The sequence below is a fragment of the Podarcis gaigeae genome (genome assembly GCF_964106915.1).
Source record: "Podarcis gaigeae genome assembly, chromosome: 1".
Classification (NCBI taxonomy): Eukaryota; Metazoa; Chordata; class Lepidosauria; order Squamata; family Lacertidae; genus Podarcis; species Podarcis gaigeae.
In genome coordinates, this window is record NC_139678.1 from 115,396,931 (window position 1) to 115,415,052 (window position 18,122).

Sequence of the window (18,122 nt, forward strand, 5' to 3'; positions counted from 1 at the left end):
GGACAGGAAACGCGGAGCTGAGCTGTTTTTTTCTTGACCCAGGCTGAGGGTCTGAGAAAAGCAGCTGAGAATATGTGGAGGTTGTTTAAAGGGACGGGAGAAAAGGAAGCTGGCAGTGTGGACGGAGATCTGAGGCTGCATGGGGGAGACTGCGCTAGCCAGGCTGTTCTGCGTCCAGCACAGGAATGCAGAGGGACACAATAAGAAGGAACATAACGAGCGACTAGCAAACAGGAAGGCAGAGTAGGCTGGCAACGTTTCAAAGGCAAAACGAGCCTCTGACACCACTCAAGGCGAGACCCCAGACTCTTAACATCCTTCCTGATCCTTGGCTGGTTCTTTGAGCAGAACCATTGGCCTCAATAGCAATGCGTCCAGGCACGGTCGGTGACTAACAATGTGGGAGTTTTCTGTTCTGCTCAGAGTGAAGAGAGGCCTGTTGCTTGGCCGATTTCAGAGTCAGTCGGCCAGACAGAGACAACAAACCAGTTGCCAAACAACCAACAAGCCAGCGTGGATGGCCCATTTTCTCTTTCTAGCTAAAGATCTAGTAAAATCGGTCTGGCATCCAGGAGTTTTAACCCAGGCCTAGCCTTGTGCCGGATTGTGGCTAAGGGCTGCTCCATGAAACCCGGGGACTGCAGCCTGGAAGCCACATGGATTTTAAAGGAACTGCGCCGACCTTCTTCTTAACCCCACATAGCTCCTGCCTCCACGTCAGGTCTACGTCTTCCTGGTGGTGCTTTGAAAGGGTCCAACATAAAAAAGGTCTCCGATTCTTCTTCTTCTTAAATCTCAAAGCTGGGCTGATTCATTCCCAAAGCGCAGATTGCTATCAGTTTGGAAGAACTGGTGACTATCCTGATAGCCAACCCAAACCCGCAACTCTACCTTGATACAGCTAACCATTTTTTTTATTTTCATTTCATTTTTTCATTTTTATGTCTGCAAACAAGAGAAAACCGGAGGGCAATAATGTTCTCCATAGAAAGCTTTAGCTATCGCCACGAAAGAGCTCTAAAACAATGCGTTGCTTTTCCTTCTCCTTAAAGTGCTTGGACCCTCCTCTCACTTCCACCTTTTTTTTATTTAATGAAAGCCCCTCAACCCGTTTTTCCCCTTCCCATGCTGAGATCATGCAAGTGTTTGTGTCTTCCCCACGCACCCCCCCCTCAAGCACTTTAACTCACACATGTTTCATGTTTGCTGCCCTCAGCTTCCTACTTGGAAGATTATGAAAGGGGCGATTTTCTCCCTCGCATCCATTTAAACTATACTTCCTCTTTAGGAAAAAGCAGGTTTTCAAAAGCCACTCGGCGTAAGGATTTTTAGGGAGATCTTTATCCCCAATGTGGTGTTATTTTCTGTCTTAAGCTCTGTCCCACTGACCAAATGAACTGTTTATGGCGATTCCTTTTTCCTCTCCCCCTCACCACCCCACACTCACTTCCTGTTTTTTAGCTCTTAACACTAGCAGTAGCAGCATTCAGTGCCGCAATGCAGTAGAGCTGTAAATACCTTTAACAGCTGCCTGCCAACCAAAGAGTGAAATACTGTCTTTGTTCGGATTCTCTCTCCCACCCCCAGCTCCAAGCACTCATACAGCAGCCCCTGAGAAATATAGTTCACTGGTGTGTAGGTGGGTGTACACACCACGATTAGATTTTTAGAGCTTTGGGTGAATGGGTATTTAAGGGCACTGAACCCACCACCAATGTACAAAAGATCTAGGCAACATATGAACGGGTGGGTTCTTCTTCACTAAGAACATGACCATTTCTGGGATTATTTTTCCTTAAACAAATTATTGCCTTGTTCTGCATTTTCAGCTAGAAGTGATTAAACTATCCACGTTTGACCACTGGATGAATTCTCCTTTCTTGAGGGGGTCCTAACGTGCCTATTTATGAACTCTCTCCTTTTTTTAGCGGGAAATGAAATGAGCAGCCCCAAATACAATACCCCCCCCAATCAATTTTATTTCAGTGAGTTTGGGGGCAAACTCTCATAAAACTCAGTGGAATTCACAATGGTAGGGTGGTCGAGCTTAAAGCTGTATGCCTAAAATTGCGGTTTAAGGTGGAAAAATGCGCTGAGATCAGTGCCCCTTTCTTCCAAGGAATCGAATGCATTTAGAATCAAGAGTCTGGGTTTTTCAGCACCAAGCACTCTGGCACTTTAAGTCGAAGAACATGAATATATTCTGTAAAAAGAACAGTCATCCAGCAAACGTGATTTGGTTTGGTTTGGTTTTATTTCTTTAAATCCACGTACTTTGTAATGGGTTACGGATCTACGATGGGTTAGATCTTATGGTTAAAAAAAGAAGATGTGGAAATTAAGATTTCAAGAATGCAAAGGCAAACAAACCAATCAACAATGTGTCTCCAACTTAGCTATAATAAATGCAGTCTAACTGGGAGGGAGGGAGGGAAAGGGAGAAGCAATATACCAGAGGGGAAAGTGGGCGGACTTATATATGCACACATGATTATTTTTATTTAGGATGGTTTGCGACTTTCTGCTATAAACTGTAGCCATTAAACTGTAATCAACAATCACCTTGCAAGATTGTGATGGTATTTTACTCCCACCCAGCACCCAGCCCAATAACTTTCCCTAGACTGATTGCTAGAAAACCAGAACTCCACATTCTGTAGACTTGATCGAAAATAGAGGGGAAACCGGATTCGAGTGATTACGTGTTGACTTCCAACAAGTCGCAAAAAGGATATACGAAGTAGTCATTCTTTTTCAGAATAAAATTTGAGTGCATTAGCAAGATTGAAATTTATTCCTATCACCGATAAGTTATTTTAAATTGTGGGGTGATCAAATATTTATGCATAGTAGTACGGCCTTTAAACAAAACTGATGTATAAGCAACATTACATTAATATATTTAATGCACGTATAAATCACATTATGCAAACCAGTTTTCAGGAAGACCATAACATAATAAACATTAACATAACATAACATAACATAACATAACATAACATAACAATATACATTCCGGAAGAGATAATCGACCTTTTTCTTTAAAAAAAAATGATTTGTCTAGACCGGACAACAGCCCTGCTTTAAAAATAAATAAATAAATGGGGTGATGATTCAGCGTAACATCTTAAATAGAAATAAAGACGCCTAAGGCTACATAGCAACAACAGCAAAGTTATAGGGGAAATATATTAGATATTTGTATCCAGTCTGAAATCTTATGCCATATTTACTTATTAATTCCCACTGTAAGGAATTTATTCACTGCCAAGTAAACATGGATAAGATTGGACTGTCTTGAGCTATATGGATTATTCCCCTTCCCATAACTGTTGCTATGAAAATAAGCGTATTGAATCCTCATGTCACCCCGCTCACAGCCAGAAAGACAGACAGATAATCTCCCTTGGTTCAATTAGGCCTGATCGATATAAAATATATTTTTGAAAACGTCTGAGCACCACGGTGATGTCATCCTCGCTCTAGACCACAATAATCCGCAACGCCTTTACTCCAGAAGTCGCTGTCTTGCTACATAAGAGTAAGTACCTGCTATGTTGCAGCCATATTGGTGTCTGCTTAAACCTTCCACGCGTTAGCTACCGTGGAACATGCGTCTGCTCTTTATGACAATGCACACTAGGAAGTGTTTTGACCGCCCTAGAAAAAACCATCTATCCGCTGTTCGATCCATTCCAAACTGTTATATGTATCCGACAGTATGACGCAAACATTCCTTGCCATCCCTCCCTCAAGGTACAGTTTTAACAATCCCCTGATGTTTTCACGACTGCAAACATTTGGCCTTCGCTTTGCAAGCAAAATCCTAAAACAGGGTCTTGTTTTCTGTTTAGGATTGCCCCCTCCTCCCCGCCCTCCCAGTCATCTTGGTAGGATTAATCGGATGAAAAGTCGGACTCCCCAGCACAGAAGAAACCACAGATCGTAAGACAGTCTCCCTGCAGCAAATCTGGTCGTAGGAGCGCTCAGCTTTGCTCATTATTAGTGACCCGGATGGGGGCACACACACACACACACACACACACACACACACACACACACACACACCTGTTGATAATGAAAGGCATGCGGATGGAATCCTGCTGTTAAGAAAAACCACTAAGGGGGGGGGGGGGACGAGGCAACAGCGCACAAGTAGAAATTGCAGGACATCTCGGTCCAAATAGTTTTGCTAGTAGTTTTTGTTTGGGAATATTTTTTTAATTCTGCTTCGGCAGTTTCTCTTGCTTCCAAACCTACTCTTGCCTCCCCAACCTCAGAGGCATTCAATTCCACTAGCGAGCTACGCTAGTGGGGCGGGGAGTGCCTATCTCAGCCTTGTTCTCCGTGGCATGGAAGCCTCAAGAGCCAGGCAGGTGGCAGCAGAAGGCGGCGAAGCGCTTCCAAGCCTAACCCACCGCACCACCTCGCCTCTGTTGCCTCAGCTTGGGCGAAGAAAAAAAAACCACAGGCGCTTTCAGTGATGGTGGTGATGGTGATGGGCGCCCGCCTTGCTCACTTTCTTTTATGACTTACGGAGTCATTCTCCGGCGCCTGAGCGAAAGTAGGAAGCCCTGCAGCGATGCAGACGAGTCAGGAATAAAATGGGGGGAAGGAGGAGGAGGAGGAGGTGGTGATGGTGGAAAAGGAGAGCTGAAAAATCCCTTACCCGTTCGCTGCCCCGGTGGAAGGGCGTGGAGCCCAGCCGCATCCCTGTAATCCATTAGGGGTCGCGTTCGGTAGCAATCCGAGTCCCATCCCGATCGGAAAAGCCAAAGGAGGCAGGCAAGGCAGGCAGGCAGGCAGGTAGGGCTGGGAGGAAAGAGAGCTCGCTAGATAAACAAGCTGCCTTGCTGGCAAAGACAAGGGAGCTCTGCCCCCCCCTCCCAGTCCCTCCCCGCCCACCCTAACCCTTCACCGCACTCCGCGTCTCTGCTATGACTGGAAACTGGCAGGGTAGCAGCGGTGGAGGGTGGGCGTTTGCGTGTGTGCGCGCGCGCGTGTGTGTGTGCGAGCGCGTGTTGTTTTTAAAACCCTTGGACCGGACTGGATCGGTACTCAAACATCATAGGGAGCGCAATGCACCTTATCGGAGACAAAGGTTAGAAAAAGAAGGGTTGAGGCTGTGGGAAAGACAGAATGCAAAAAAAGCGGGGGGGGGGGGATTCGCCGGGGAAATCAGGAAGGGGAAAGGAGGGGGAAGGCAGTGAAAGCCATCAGCGCTCGCACATGACCAGGCGCAGCCAATGACGTGCCCAAATAGGTCATAAAAGGTCTATTACGAGTTGTAAATTCTCTTCAAACAAAAAGGAATTTACTGCAATTCCTTGCGGATTTTTTTTTTTTTAAACCCAGGCTGCTACAAACAGTGGGTTTTGTTTTCCTGGGTTCATTTCTTTCTGCCTTCTCTCTCTGCTGTTTGTCTTTACGCGCTACCGAGGCTCACCACCACCTTTCTGTTGCCTTGGCCTGTCTCAGGGAGAAGCAGATCGGTGGGAATCTTCTGAATGATTGACGCAGCCCAGTCCTCAGCCCCCTTAACCCGGAGGCCAAACGCTGCCGAGTAGAGGCCCTGATTCGATTCGGAAGCGTTTAGCCCAAACATAGGGGCCTGAACCCACACCCTACCACTTGCCTGTGAGCAACGCAACAATGCGTAAAAGTCCATTTGCTGCGGGGGCGGGAGAAAGTCCAGCAGGCGAGGCCCCTTTTGCTAGGTCTACATTATGTCTAGGCCGCTGGGCTTTAGAATTGCACTGCCTCACTCCGACCCTCCTTGACCTGCGCTGGGAAGGCTGAAGGGGTTGGGAATGGGAAACATCGCAATGAAACTCAGCTCCTGCAAATCTCGAATCTACTTTACTCCAAAGGCTCGTCACGTTCCGGAGCTCCCGAAAGCTCCGTTTGGAGTAGCAAATAAAAACCACCCGCTTGTGCGAATTAATGAGCGTCTCTTCCTTGTTGCAGGAAAAAGCCTCCCCAGAAGCTTTTCCGGCCCTGGCTGCGGATGGAACGTTGACGAGAGACAAAGCCTCGCTTGGCTTCCGATCCATTGATTTGTAACGTTCTAGAACGCGCTGGGAGTTCTGCGCTCTGGAGGAGTAACCAGGCGTTCTACCGGATCTGCAATGGCAAAAGAATTCGAGACATGGAAGGAAGGGTGGACGAGGGAGACAAAGCATGCCTCCAGTGTTTAAAACGGCCTCCCCTTTTTGAACTTTAAATCGAAACCGACATAAATACACCCAGGGACGTTTATTCTGGTTCCGTTTTCTTTCATGCAGCAATTGGGACTGACTGACTGACTGCACACTTAAGGGTACTCACTTAAGGCCCCCCTGGACTCAGTTGCGCACTTACAGCTGAGCAAATGTGTGTACAAATTGCATTATTTGGATATTCAGTGCGGTTCACTTTCTTCCGCTGAAGATAGGCTGGAAGTGGTGGGGAAATTTGCCGCTGTCTGTAGTGTGGGATCCAAACTCTGTTCACTTGAATTTTGTTGCTTCCCTCCGTAACCCAAAGGCCGTCTTTAATAACTGGCGAATTCATCCAATTATTTATGGCCATTTATGTGGGATTAGGGTTTAAGCGCCTTCTGTTGGAAAGCGACGTTCCGGGCGGCTTGACAGGTTCAGACTCACTTGCTTCCAAGTCAGCTATGTCACTGGGGCCGGTTTGAATATCTAAGATGTGGGTTTCTCGCCTTGAAGGACCGCATAGCGACTCCGCAAGCTTGATTTCCACCCAATTCCAAAATGGCCGCTTCCTCGTAAATAATCAGGATCGACAAACTCTAGGACAGTGTTATGTTTGATGGTATTAATTAGATTCGTCATTCATGATGAATTGTGGATGTTAATATATTGATTAAATACATTATAAAGCATACTGCGTTGCAATGTGCATGTATATATAAATATATTCAGGAGAATGTGCGCAGCAAATATTCGGATTTCCCTCCTCCAGAATCAATTGTCTTCAGACATTTTAATCCAATTTTGGAATTAGCGTTGGATAAATATCGGATAATACTTTTTTCTAGTTGAAAGGGATTATGGTTTAAGATGCTCAAAATGACCCCTCCCTTCGCTAGGGCTCAATTGAACTAAAGCTTTGCCCTTCGTTGCAAAGGTATTGCTACTTTACCAATAATGTCTGCAAATATTTAACTTGTATATTTACATTTAAATTAAAATAAAATCACCATCCCTTCTATATAGGTTTCTGGAAGTTCGCTTGTCTTAGACCCGCATAACCAATCCCAGACTAACCACTGAGACGTTTTGCCGCATTTATGCAAATCAATGCACCAAATTGTTTTGCTTCACAGTTTTTGCCGCAGTTCCTCTACGTGAACGGGTTCCCAGCCCACTATGGCGCTTGTAGAGGAATGCGGTGGCCAAGGAAGGCGTTTCCGGCGGGGAGGGGCTATTTTCTGAATTCGAAAAGAGCCTCGAAAATGATAGGCGCTGAAAGTATATTCTGCTTTCTTCTTAGCTAGCTGATTTCACAGCTAACATAACTGCTGAAATGTACATATATACTAAGGAAATAATTAGACCAGAGCGAATAGTAACATACACATGCACAAAGCAAGCAAAACAAAATGAACAAGACCCTTTCTCTCTCACCCTCCGTGTGTGCGTATGTAGGTGTGTGTATGTCTATAGAGGAATCTTCTAGTTAAGGCTAAATCCTCCGGATTCTGGTTAGATGAGAGCAGACTTTGACCTGGTATCTGTTCACTCATTTCGCCTTATTCCACTTCACCCTCTCTTTAAAGATTTAAAGTGAATTTGTTTCAGGGGCTTTGATATGGGCAAACAAGAAACTATTGACTGTCTCCAAGACTGATAATAAGAACAATGGGAGAGATTCAGCCACAGGACTTCAACACATTTCAGTTCTACTGGTCTCGCAAGCGCAAGCGCAAGCGCGCACACCCACACAGAAGTCCTTAGGACTTACAGCGACCTAATTTCGGTTGATAAAAGTGGTCCGAGTTAACACGCCTTGCAGCGAGAAAAAGGCTCGATGAACTAACTGGTGAACAGGGTACCAAAACGGTGATGGAGGATTGATGCAAATATAATGCCTCTCAGTTTTGAGAACTCTGTTGTTCTACATGTTACATATAAAAGGAGCCACCAAGAGGTTGCTGATTTCCTGCCCTTTGGGGTCTTTCGGGGTTTCTGTCTACAGCCACCCATCTAACAGGATTTGGTCCCGCGGAAAAGCGACAGAACTGCGCTTAGTTGTAACTAACTGAACTCGATTTCTTATCCACTACTAATTTTTGATGAAGTGCGGCTTCTTCTGCATATATGGGTCACTTCATACACAATTCCTCTTAGGCCTCTGTGTGTGGTTTCTGGGGGCTGCGGGAGGAGGGATCCCCACACCATTTGAAGGCCGTTCTTTCCAGCGACAGACAATTTGAGGTTTCTTGGCGAGAAGGCTCTACCTTTTAATTATCTGCATGATTTAAGATTGAGAAGCCACCTCTTTGAAATTGCCAGGAGAATTCTGGTGGTTTCCTTGCACTTTGATGTGGAGATATGATTACCTGATTCAAGCCAGCGCCAGTGTGAAAGTCCTTAATAAATCCCGTTGAAGTGAATGGGATTTGATAGCATTAAGGGCAGGCAAGATCACCCAAAAGCCGAGAAATAAAATCACACACACAGAAACCTCAGTTTTCTCACCAACTAAGCGATGTGTGTGTTATTTTAAAAAAAAAATTGCTGGGGAAAAATGTCGAAAATAAAGCTAATAAAGTTAATGTGTAAAAAAAAATATGTGTAAGCCAGTGGGAATCTCACGCGTTATTCATAACCTGGGACAGTTTTTTGTTGTTTTGCTATCGCTCCATGAAGTGTTTTCAGTCATCTGCAGGACTTCCATGCTTTGATAGTCTTAAATTGCCCGTTTTCTGCTGAATAACACCTACAACAACAAACCTACCACAGACATTGGACAAAATCCATAGAACGCTGGCACGCCTGGACCCCACTGGAATCAATGGAGTTCTGATCGCAAGTGAACTGCACACGCGGACCACAATCCAGCGATGAATTAAGTACTCTTGCACAGGTGCCTTATTTATAGTGCTTAAGCACTCTGATCTTCATCCTGGGATTATAGGCATTAACAATGCATAGGCCCGTTATATCTTGGGATTCTATGAACTAATGAACCCAAATAGCGGTGTGTGTGTGTGTGTGTGTGTGTGTGTGTGTGTGTGTCCCCCTCGCAAGTTATATCCATCTGCAGCGATTTCAAAGTTGGCTTCTGGAGCGGCGCAGGGCTGAATCCCATCCCTGCCATTAACTCAGACCTCGTTCCAATCCCGTTGCAGCCACTAATACCGCTCAGTCTCATCTCCTTTTTACTGTGGGGATAACACGGACCTGCTGCCTTACAGTGCTGTTGCATGTATGGCACAGACAGCATGTGAAAGCCTACTGCTCAGGGTGATTTTTATTACTCCTGTAAACACTAATTATCGCAACAGCTAAAGTCTGACCAAGATGAGGATGAGGAACTGCACCTCTCCAAATGATGGGAAGAACACGAAGACAATCACTGCTGCACACACGATTTTTAAAATAATAATAATTCAGCCATAGTGTTAGTAGTAAGAACGGCAAGTTTTTTTTTATAAATATAATAGCACAGGCACCTCTGGGAAATCCTTCAAGTTTTAGATGGTCAATTGACAAAATAATGCTACTAATCAAATTTCCGCTTTACTTCCAACCCAGACTAGAGATACGCAGGGATGTTGCACGAATGACATAGCATAGTGGGGGGGGGGGGGTGTCTTGCTGAATCCAGCTAGCCCGCCATGCTTTCTTCAGAGAGCGGCCTGAGCAGCTTACATCAAGCAAGGCATGAAGAAATGGAAAGAGGCATCTCGTGCTGTTTATCTAGTAATATGGTAGACTATGACGGGGATGGGTGGGGAAGGTTTCTGCAACACCAGGCTAGGACTTTCCATTACTTTTAAACCTCCTTGCTTTGATGGGTGTCACACTGTGCTCACTGCAGCTTCCTCGCAAGTGTCCATAGGACTGCAGCCTCTGGGACCCAGAGCAGAGAAAGCTGGTTGCCCCCTTAAGCCCCTCACTGAGACCAACATTGCTCCATTGCTTCGTATTGAATTTATTTGCGATTAATTTTAAACTGGACTGGGACCGTGCCATATTCGGGATAGAAACATCACGTGCCTTGTAGCACAACCCTAGGCATGTCTACTCAGAAGTAAGCCCCGTTGGATTGAGTGGGGTTTACTTCCAAGTCTAGGATTGTAGCCTGGACGACCTGATCCGGCCTTCTTCTTCCTGTACTTGGCAATGCAACCACTTCCAAGGGTCAAGCCTAAAACATGCTTCCTTGAAAGAAACCCGGTTGAAAACTGAAACACACACGTCTGTGGAAGTAAGTGGACTGAAAACAATAGGACTCCACTTCATGAGCATAGGGCAGGCGTTTTCCACAGAGAACCGAATAAGCCTCCCATAGCAGATAGCAGCTAAGCTCTCGAATACTTTTCATTTATTTTTTCAGGAGCTACCACAAGGCTAATGCAACTCGGGGAATACTGCAGCAAATGCGTAATGAAGCTGCGCGTTAGAGCTGTACCCAAATCCTGCCCGCTGAGCGCCGAAGGAAAAACCTTCGTGCAGTCAATGCAGGCAAAAGCCAACGCTGTATCCTTGAACGCCTCGGCCTCATAGCTGTTGGACGCTTGGGCTATTCTCTCAGCAAAACCGCGCAAGTTTGCTTGGAGTAATGTGACCTACGTTTTCTAAGTCCCGCTGCACTTTAGGGCTCCACAGAGAGGTGGTTGTTGTCGTTTTTATTAAAAACAGACCAACCAGCCAACAACAGGAACGTAGGAAGAAACCTGACCATGGATATTACAGTGGAATCACTTTTGTTTTATTTCGATCAATTACCGATCATTCAGTATCAATGTGGCATTAAAATATCTCCTTCTTCTTCCCCCTTTCCCACACCCCCGCAAAAAAAATCATTATAATGTCTAAATTAATTTACTTTACAAGAAATAAGTTGGAAGGAAAGTTTTGAGATTACAAGTGCACTTGCTTGATTCGAGCATTTGGGTTGGGTTTTGGCTTTTCTGTGCTTGGGGACAGGAGAGGAGAGGAAGAAAAAGACCGAGGAGGGGACGCGTACAAAATTGCTATATAGTTTTCGGTATCAAATTCCACGTGAAGGGCGAAATGGAGAAAGATGCAGCAGCAGCAGCCAGCTGGGACTCGGCTTAGGGCGCCACGGGTGCAGTAACAAATAAAATAAAACTCTCACCTAAGTACAGAAACATCATAAGGTAGCTTTAAAAAACAAACAGACTGACAAGGTCGGGCCCTTGCGAAAAAGGTGCCTGAGTAAGACCCGTGAAGGCCGGGAGGAGAGGCCGCTGGTGCCCTCGCGCGCCCGCTCTCCCAGGCATTGTCTTTGGCCAAGGAGAACCTTCAATTCGTCGGGCCTTCTGCTCCTTCTTCTAGAAGGTCCTCCTGGGCTTCTGTCTTGGCCTCCTCTCCTTCCTTCCCCTCCTGCCTGCCGGCTGGGAACTTGTCTTTGTTGTTCTCCTTTTTCCACTTCATCCTCCTGTTCTGAAACCAGATCTTGACCTGCCTCTCCGTGAGTCCGAGGGCATGGGAGACCTCGATCCGCCTTTTCCTGGTCAGGTAGGGGTTAAAAAGGAACTCCTTCTCCAGCTCGAGAGTCTGGAAGCGGCTGTAGGTCTGTCTCCCTCTCCGCCTACCAGGAGCTGCTATTTGAGACGAAACAAAAAAGCACAGCGTTTCTTTAAAACGAAACGAAACCCCACAAATAAACTGAAAACAAGTAGGACTCCCCCACCCCCACCCCGCGCGCACACGACGCGTGCTTAGAGATCTGGAGAACATCCTAAACTGGTTTACTGGGAAATAAGTCCCACGGGGGTCTTCGTGACGCCCTAGGGAATAAATGTCATCTAACTCCGTGGGATGTGCTTTCTACTGCATGACCAGAGGCTGAGGCAAGTCTATTCGATCCAGCTGTATTCCAACGAACAAATTTAGCGCAGGCACGTTTATCCAGAAATAAATCCCACTGCACTCAGCAGGGCTTCCTCTCCAGGGAGGAGGTTGAGGAATCCCCTTTAAATCAAAGTACTCCGAGTTATCTGGTCTAGGGTTGTTTGCCTCGCTTGCGCTTAACGCGCCTCAGCAGCGCCTCCCTGAAAGGAGACCACTTCTAAAGACTGGCGGAATTATTTGTTTGTTTGTTTCATCCCACGATTCATAACATTTGTGTCTTAACGGCCTCCAGTCCGTGGTGGGGTTGATTATCGGAGGGGGTGGATGGAATCGTGGAAAGTGTGCTGGAACCTGGAAGTTATAACAGCACCGCAATGATTGCTTGTCAATTATAGGTGAGAGAGAGAGAGAGAGAGAGAGAGAGAGAGAGAGGGAAAGAAAGAAAGAAAGAAAGAAAGAAAGAAAGAAAGAAAGAAAGAAAGAAAGAAAGAAAGAAAGAAAGAAAGAAAGAAGCGGGGATCTGAATTTAGGGATAGATGCTGGGTTGTAATTTGTTTTGGAGAGGAAAGGCTTGAGACGCACAGAGGGAAAATGGGGCTGCTGTAAAAAAGGCAGGAGAGGAAAGAAAGAAAGAAAGAGAAGAACGAGAAGAAAGAAAGGAGGCAGCGACTGGGTTGCCGCGGCGCCAAAGCCAAAGGGAAGCGGGGGTTTCGCTCGCGTCCAACCTTGTGGTCTCATCCAGGGGAACATTGGAGAAGGAGATGCGCCCTGATTTAAGTGCTCTGGGTCCTCGCCAATATTAGCACTGGACGATTTACAGTCAGGATACTGGACCAGCTCGGCCTCTTGGTGTGTCGTAAAAATCGGCTGTCTCTGTAAGTTATCGTATCCGTAAAACTTGGCAGGCTCTCCGGGACAAGGCAGGCCGGCGCAGGGGCCCTGCGGGGCCAGAGGAGGCGGCGGCGGCTGCTGCTGGTGGTGGTGGTAGGCTGAGGGGCTTCCTCCGGCTAGGTGCCCGTGGTGCTGCTGGTGATGGTAGTATTCCGGGCCGCTGCCGCCCGAGCCAGGCCCAGGTGGGGGCTGCGGAGGGGGGAAGCCCGAGGCGGCGGCGGCGGCGGCGGCCGCTGCAGCAGCGCTGTTCCCGTAGAGCAGGGCGGCCGCGGCCGCGGCGGGCGCAAAGTGACAGTCGTAGTAAGCGGGATTGATGGGCTGCTCGCCCCCTCCTCCTCCTGCAGCTCCTGCCGCCGCAGCTGCCGCCGCCGCCGCCGCCGCTTTGTACTTGGAGTAGAGCGGATTGACGAAGTAGGAGCTCATCGGAGGGCGGCGGCAGGGGGGGCGGCGAGCGGAGGCGCCACCACCACCAGCTGCAAGAGAAGAAGGAGGAGCAGCAGCAGCTGGGCCAGCCGAAGCCCACGAACCACTGCCTCGCTACTCCTTCCTTACTCCTACTTTACTCAGCCGGCCCGCCGCCGCTGCCCCGGCCACCACTGCAGCGCTGGTGAGGTCCGGAGCTGGGATCTAATCGCTGCCCGACTGACTGACCTGCCTCACTGCTTTTACTATTTCCTATTAGGCACACACAGGCAGCTCCGCCGCCGCCGCCGCCGCCGCCGCCGCCACACACTCACATGGGCCGGAGTTCAGGGCAAGGCAGGAGAGCCTGTTGGCTTCGGTTTACACTCACCTCCCGGAGGCAGAAAACGAGCCCCGGGAAATAAATAAATAACAGCGCAGCAGCCCCATGCAACCACCCATGCAGCCGAAGCTTGCCCCACCGGCTGTTCAGGCAAGCGGCCTCTTTTTTTCTTTCTTTTTCTTTCTTCCTTTCTTCCTTCCTCCTTTCCTTTCTCTCCCCACCCCCACCCGCTTCAGCCTCCACACCCGCAGCCCTATGCATATTTTCTCGAAAACTCACCAAGCAGAAAGAAAGTAGGAGAGATCAGGGTGAGATAAAGCGCAAGGACTGGGCTGTTGGATGGAGAGGCCTAGTGGAGTCCAGCCTGGGGTGGAGGGGAGGGAGAAGAGGTGATTTGGCTGGTTTGGTGACAACCCCTGCTGTAAGTTCTACTTTTATTTTTATTTTTAAACTGAGACTATTTCTAGGCCAAGCCTTGAAGCATACCCTCCAACATTTCTCCGATGAAAATAGGGACATCATTTTATTTTATTTTATTTTATTTTATTTTATTTTATTTTATTTTATTTTATTTTATTTTATTTTATTTTATTTTATTTTATTTTATTTTTACCCTGCCCATCTGACTGCTACTTTAGGAGGCTTCCAACATACATTATATAAAAGCATAATCAAACGTTGAACACTGAACAACTTCCCTGTGCAGGGCTGTCTTCAGATGTCTTCTAAAAGTTCTATAGTTACCTTACTTCTCTCCTTGGCTGGGGGAGGGGTGGTGTCGCATAAGCCATCATTAGATCCTTAGAGCCCTGAGACATGAAAACATCATAAAGGAGGACACGTGTCTCTGGACGTGTACAGAGATTTGACCCAACTTCCACACACACCAGAGCTTCCACTTCCGGGATCAAAGGGCATGGCTTTTAGGCGAGCCCTGAGCAGTGGGGCCGCTTCCTCACCCCCATAAACCCATTATCCCCCGGCATTGGAGGAGTGGGTGTCCTTCCTGCGCTCAAATCCAATGGTATTGGTAAAGTCCAGGCCCAGAAGGTCATAAACCATCAAAGGCTGGAGGGGGCAAGGGCAGGGGGAGGCCCAGGCAAAGGGGGAGATGCTGGGTAGCAAAACTAGGCGAAATCAATGGGTGTTTTGCCATTGATCTCAATGGAATGTGGATTTCCATTAGACAAGCAAGTAAATAAGTAAATATAAGTAAAATAAATGAGGCTGGGAGAAGCGAGCGCAGGCCAGCAGGCCGGTTTCAAACGCGGTGCCCATTTACCCTTGACGCACTGCGCGCCTGGCTGCAGATCCCGGATTAATTGATACTTAATGGAAGTCATGTCCATGAATATGCTTTCCATCATTTCACCCTTGGTGGACGTCATTAGCCAAGCCGAGCCGAGCGAGGGAGAGTGGCGGGTGGATGGCAGTGAGTGAGTGAGTGAGTGAGTGAGTGAGTGAGTGAGTGAGCGAGTATGGCGAGCGCTAGCATAGCTGGCGGGGCTGGAATCCCAAATAAATGAATGTTTTCCTAGGTGGAGGGGACGCAGAGAGGGAAGAGGCTGAGGAGGAGGAGGACAGCAGCAGGATCGCGCAGTAGCCTTTCCCCAACTCCCTGGATAGTACAGGCCGCTGCGCCTTCCTTTCCAGAGCTGGAGGCCGAAATTTTGGCCAAGGCTGGCTCCTCTTTTCTTGGTTTTGGAGAGCCACCCGAGAAGGTCGCGTGGGACTTTCCTGTTTCCCCCTGATGCTTGGGGTGGACCGAGGAGTCTGGTGAAAGTGACCGGGGTGATTCAGCCTGTTAGATCCGAGGCAGGAATTCGAATACACACGACCTTTCTTTTCGGGGCAGTTTCCCTGTGGTTAGAACCAAAGCGGCTGAACAGGAGTAGCCCCGTGTGGAATGCAATCGTGTGGACAGATTCCAAGATGCAGTCGCGTTTGCCCTCATTATTTTAGGAAGGGGGAAAGGGACGGGACGGAGGCTATTATTATTATTATTATTATTATTATTATTATTATTATTATTAACCACACACTTCTTTATCTCACAAAATAAATGCCATTGCGTTCTGGACTCACTGCAAAACTAAACTAATAATAAATTATATGGGTGAAATAGTGTACAGAGCCGGACAGAGAAGCGTGAGAAGACAGAGACGACAGTCTGGTGTGAGTTCAATAAAATTATTGTGGTTACATGACATGTCTCTTTGTCCTTGTCCTTTCACAAGAAGTTGTCCTCTTTTTTATTTTTTATTTTTTTTACAAATACTAGCATCTCTCCCCCGCCCGCCACGTTTATTCACGTAACCCAGCCGCATAAAATGTACCCTGTGTAGTTTCCATTTTGCGTTTCCCTTTTGTAGTTTTATGTTGTAAACCGCCCTGTGATCTTCGGGTGAAAGGCGGTATACACATTTTATTAATAATAATGATTAAAATGTACAGCATTTAACTTTAATAACAAAAGACACGGGGTGGGGAAAAGACAATTCCACAATAATTTAAGGACTCGAACATTGGAGTGTAACTTGGGAGACGCGAGAAGAAGAAGAGCGCTTTGAGGAAGCTTCCCCATCCAGTTGCGTTGAGGAAAGAAGGTTGCAGTATTGCTGAATCACTGCTGTGGTGGAGCTTAGATCAACCAAACGCTGCTACTTACGCTGTGAAAATACGTTCCCGTCTATGCAATAAAACAGGCACCCTACTGATACAGATGGAATCATTTTTATCTGCAGAAATAGATCCGGTCCTTATAAGCTTTTCTCCAGCGTTGACAGTGTAGAGTTCGCTCGAGTGGAGTTACCTGGTCTCTTCAGCTGTTGCAACTATTTCAGATTCATCAGAGCGAATGTTGAAGCGCGGAATGAAAGACCAAATCCAGCGCTTTCTTAGGATACAGGGAGGTCCAAATTCTCCAGTGAATTCATATTCTCCTATTGACTTTCTATAGTCTAAAGAAACCCCCTTTCTGTTTATTAAGCATATATGATAACACCCTTTTGAGATGTTTTGTTAAGATGCATAACTGTGCGCGCATCTTTTTAGATTCTGAAATCCTACCTAGGGGGCAGGAGGGATGGATGTGCGCGTGTGAGGAAATCAAATACAAGTTTAATGGCAATGCATTGGAAAACCCTTTCGTCGCAGCTGAGTCTCTTTTAGAAAAAGAGAGGTCCCATGTACGTTTCCACGTCGAAAGAGAGGCCTCCTCGTTGTTTCTCTTCTTTCCTTGTGCAGTTCTTAAACCTAATGCGAATCTATATTTCCAGGGTTTGAAAAAGGAGGGTAAGAACAGACGAGAAATATACTAGAATACCTTCCTGGATTTAGAATACTTTCTGGTGGTAGTTAGAATAACAATCAGAAAACAAGCTGCGGCCGTAAGATGTTCGATCAGCGTTAATTCTTCCTTTTTTGTAAAACGTGCTTTCTATATGCATACATATTTATAATTGAAATGAGGTGTTCTCGTCGAACTTTTTGTAGAAATTCTAATCATAAAAATAATGAATTGATTTCGCCTGTAGACACAAATAGCCCCCCCGCGCGCTTTTATTTTACATGCCCATAGTCTGCAGAAATTAAATTTGGTGTCACTGGCAAATTTATACGGGTGGATACTTTTTCAGGTGCTGACTGCGTACATCTCGCCACTTAATTAGTTAGATCATAGTAAAGGACGGTCATGTTCGTTTATTTTTAGCTACAAACACAAAATTCATTGATTAAAAGAAACAGTCTGTACATATTTTAAATAAACAAATAATCCTGGCCGAATACAGAAAATTATCAGAATATGGAGCAACACCGCCCTCTAGTGGTGAGATGAAATCTTGTTCGGCAACCGGGTTGACGCCACATGTTTATGCTTTTTCCACGATGAATGTGAAAGAAAGATATTTGCAAGGAACACTTGGTTGTTGTTGTTTCTAATAAAATATTTCTTTTTCGTTGGCTAAAGACAATTAAAGTCATGCCAAAAAAAAAAAAATTCAAATGAGCGTGCAATTGTTACAAAGAATGAGAAATATCCTTCATATTTACAAGTGAGAAGGGGTATATGCCAAGTCCTATATCTTGAATGACGGGGAAATGTTTACAAAGACTACACAATGCTGCCTTTTGTTATCAAGAGCACAGGACTTTAATCATAGGGGTTTTGCTTAACCAAAGACACGACTTCTTTATGCCTAATGAAGTCAGATTAAGTGAAAACACGAACGAGGAAGCACGTTGCTGTTCCAGCGCAGTTTGCATAAAACCAAACCCGTTTCTGCGTTGTCTGTTTCTGTTCTGTGCTTCGATTTCAAGCTCAGAAACCTTCCTGCCTTGAACTTGCCTGTGTCGTTTTATTTCTCCCTTTCCCCATCGGAGAGCTGGTCCGTTTCGGCTTGCGCACTTACACTTGGAATCCTAACAAC

At 46.5% G+C, this 18,122-nt stretch overlaps 2 protein-coding genes and 1 long non-coding RNA gene across 4 annotated transcripts in view; 1 reads left to right on the top strand and 2 right to left on the bottom strand.

The window, feature by feature from the left end:
* Positions 1–4,782, bottom strand: part of HOXD3 (homeobox D3) — a 51,934-nt gene extending 47,152 nt beyond the window's left edge. The window contains exon 1 of one of the 2 annotated variants that reach the window (XM_083711885.1): positions 4,670–4,782. The gene's annotated coding sequence lies outside the window, so the exon portion shown is untranslated. The remainder of the gene's footprint in view (positions 1–4,669) is intronic. The other variant, XM_083711889.1, reaches the window with a different exon arrangement.
* A 141-nt stretch (positions 4,783–4,923) lies between these two features.
* Positions 4,924–6,891, top strand: LOC310833422. The gene is made up of 2 exons (XR_014558682.1): positions 4,924–5,101; positions 5,968–6,891. It is a non-coding gene; the product is annotated as an uncharacterized lncRNA (long non-coding RNA).
* A 4,034-nt stretch (positions 6,892–10,925) lies between these two features.
* On the bottom strand, positions 10,926–13,686 carry HOXD8 (homeobox D8). The gene is made up of 2 exons (XM_083714304.1): positions 12,782–13,686; positions 10,926–11,806 (listed from the first exon to the last, which is right to left on the bottom strand). The coding sequence occupies exons 1-2, from the start codon at positions 13,368–13,370 to the stop codon at positions 11,505–11,507; spliced, it is 891 nt and encodes a 296-aa protein (XP_083570430.1). The 5' UTR covers positions 13,371–13,686; the 3' UTR covers positions 10,926–11,504.
* Between the last annotated feature and the right edge of the window lie 4,436 nt (positions 13,687–18,122).

Bases quoted from the DNA above. Each gene is read 5' to 3' on its own strand.
- HOXD8 (XM_083714304.1), bottom strand. From the start codon at position 13,370: ATGAGCTCCTACTTCGTCAATCCGCTCTACTCCAAGTACAAAGCGGCG. The intron at 11,807-12,781 runs GTTGGACGCGAG...CGTCTCAAATAG, and splicing joins CCCCTGGATGAGACCACAAG to CAGCTCCTGGTAGGCGGAGA.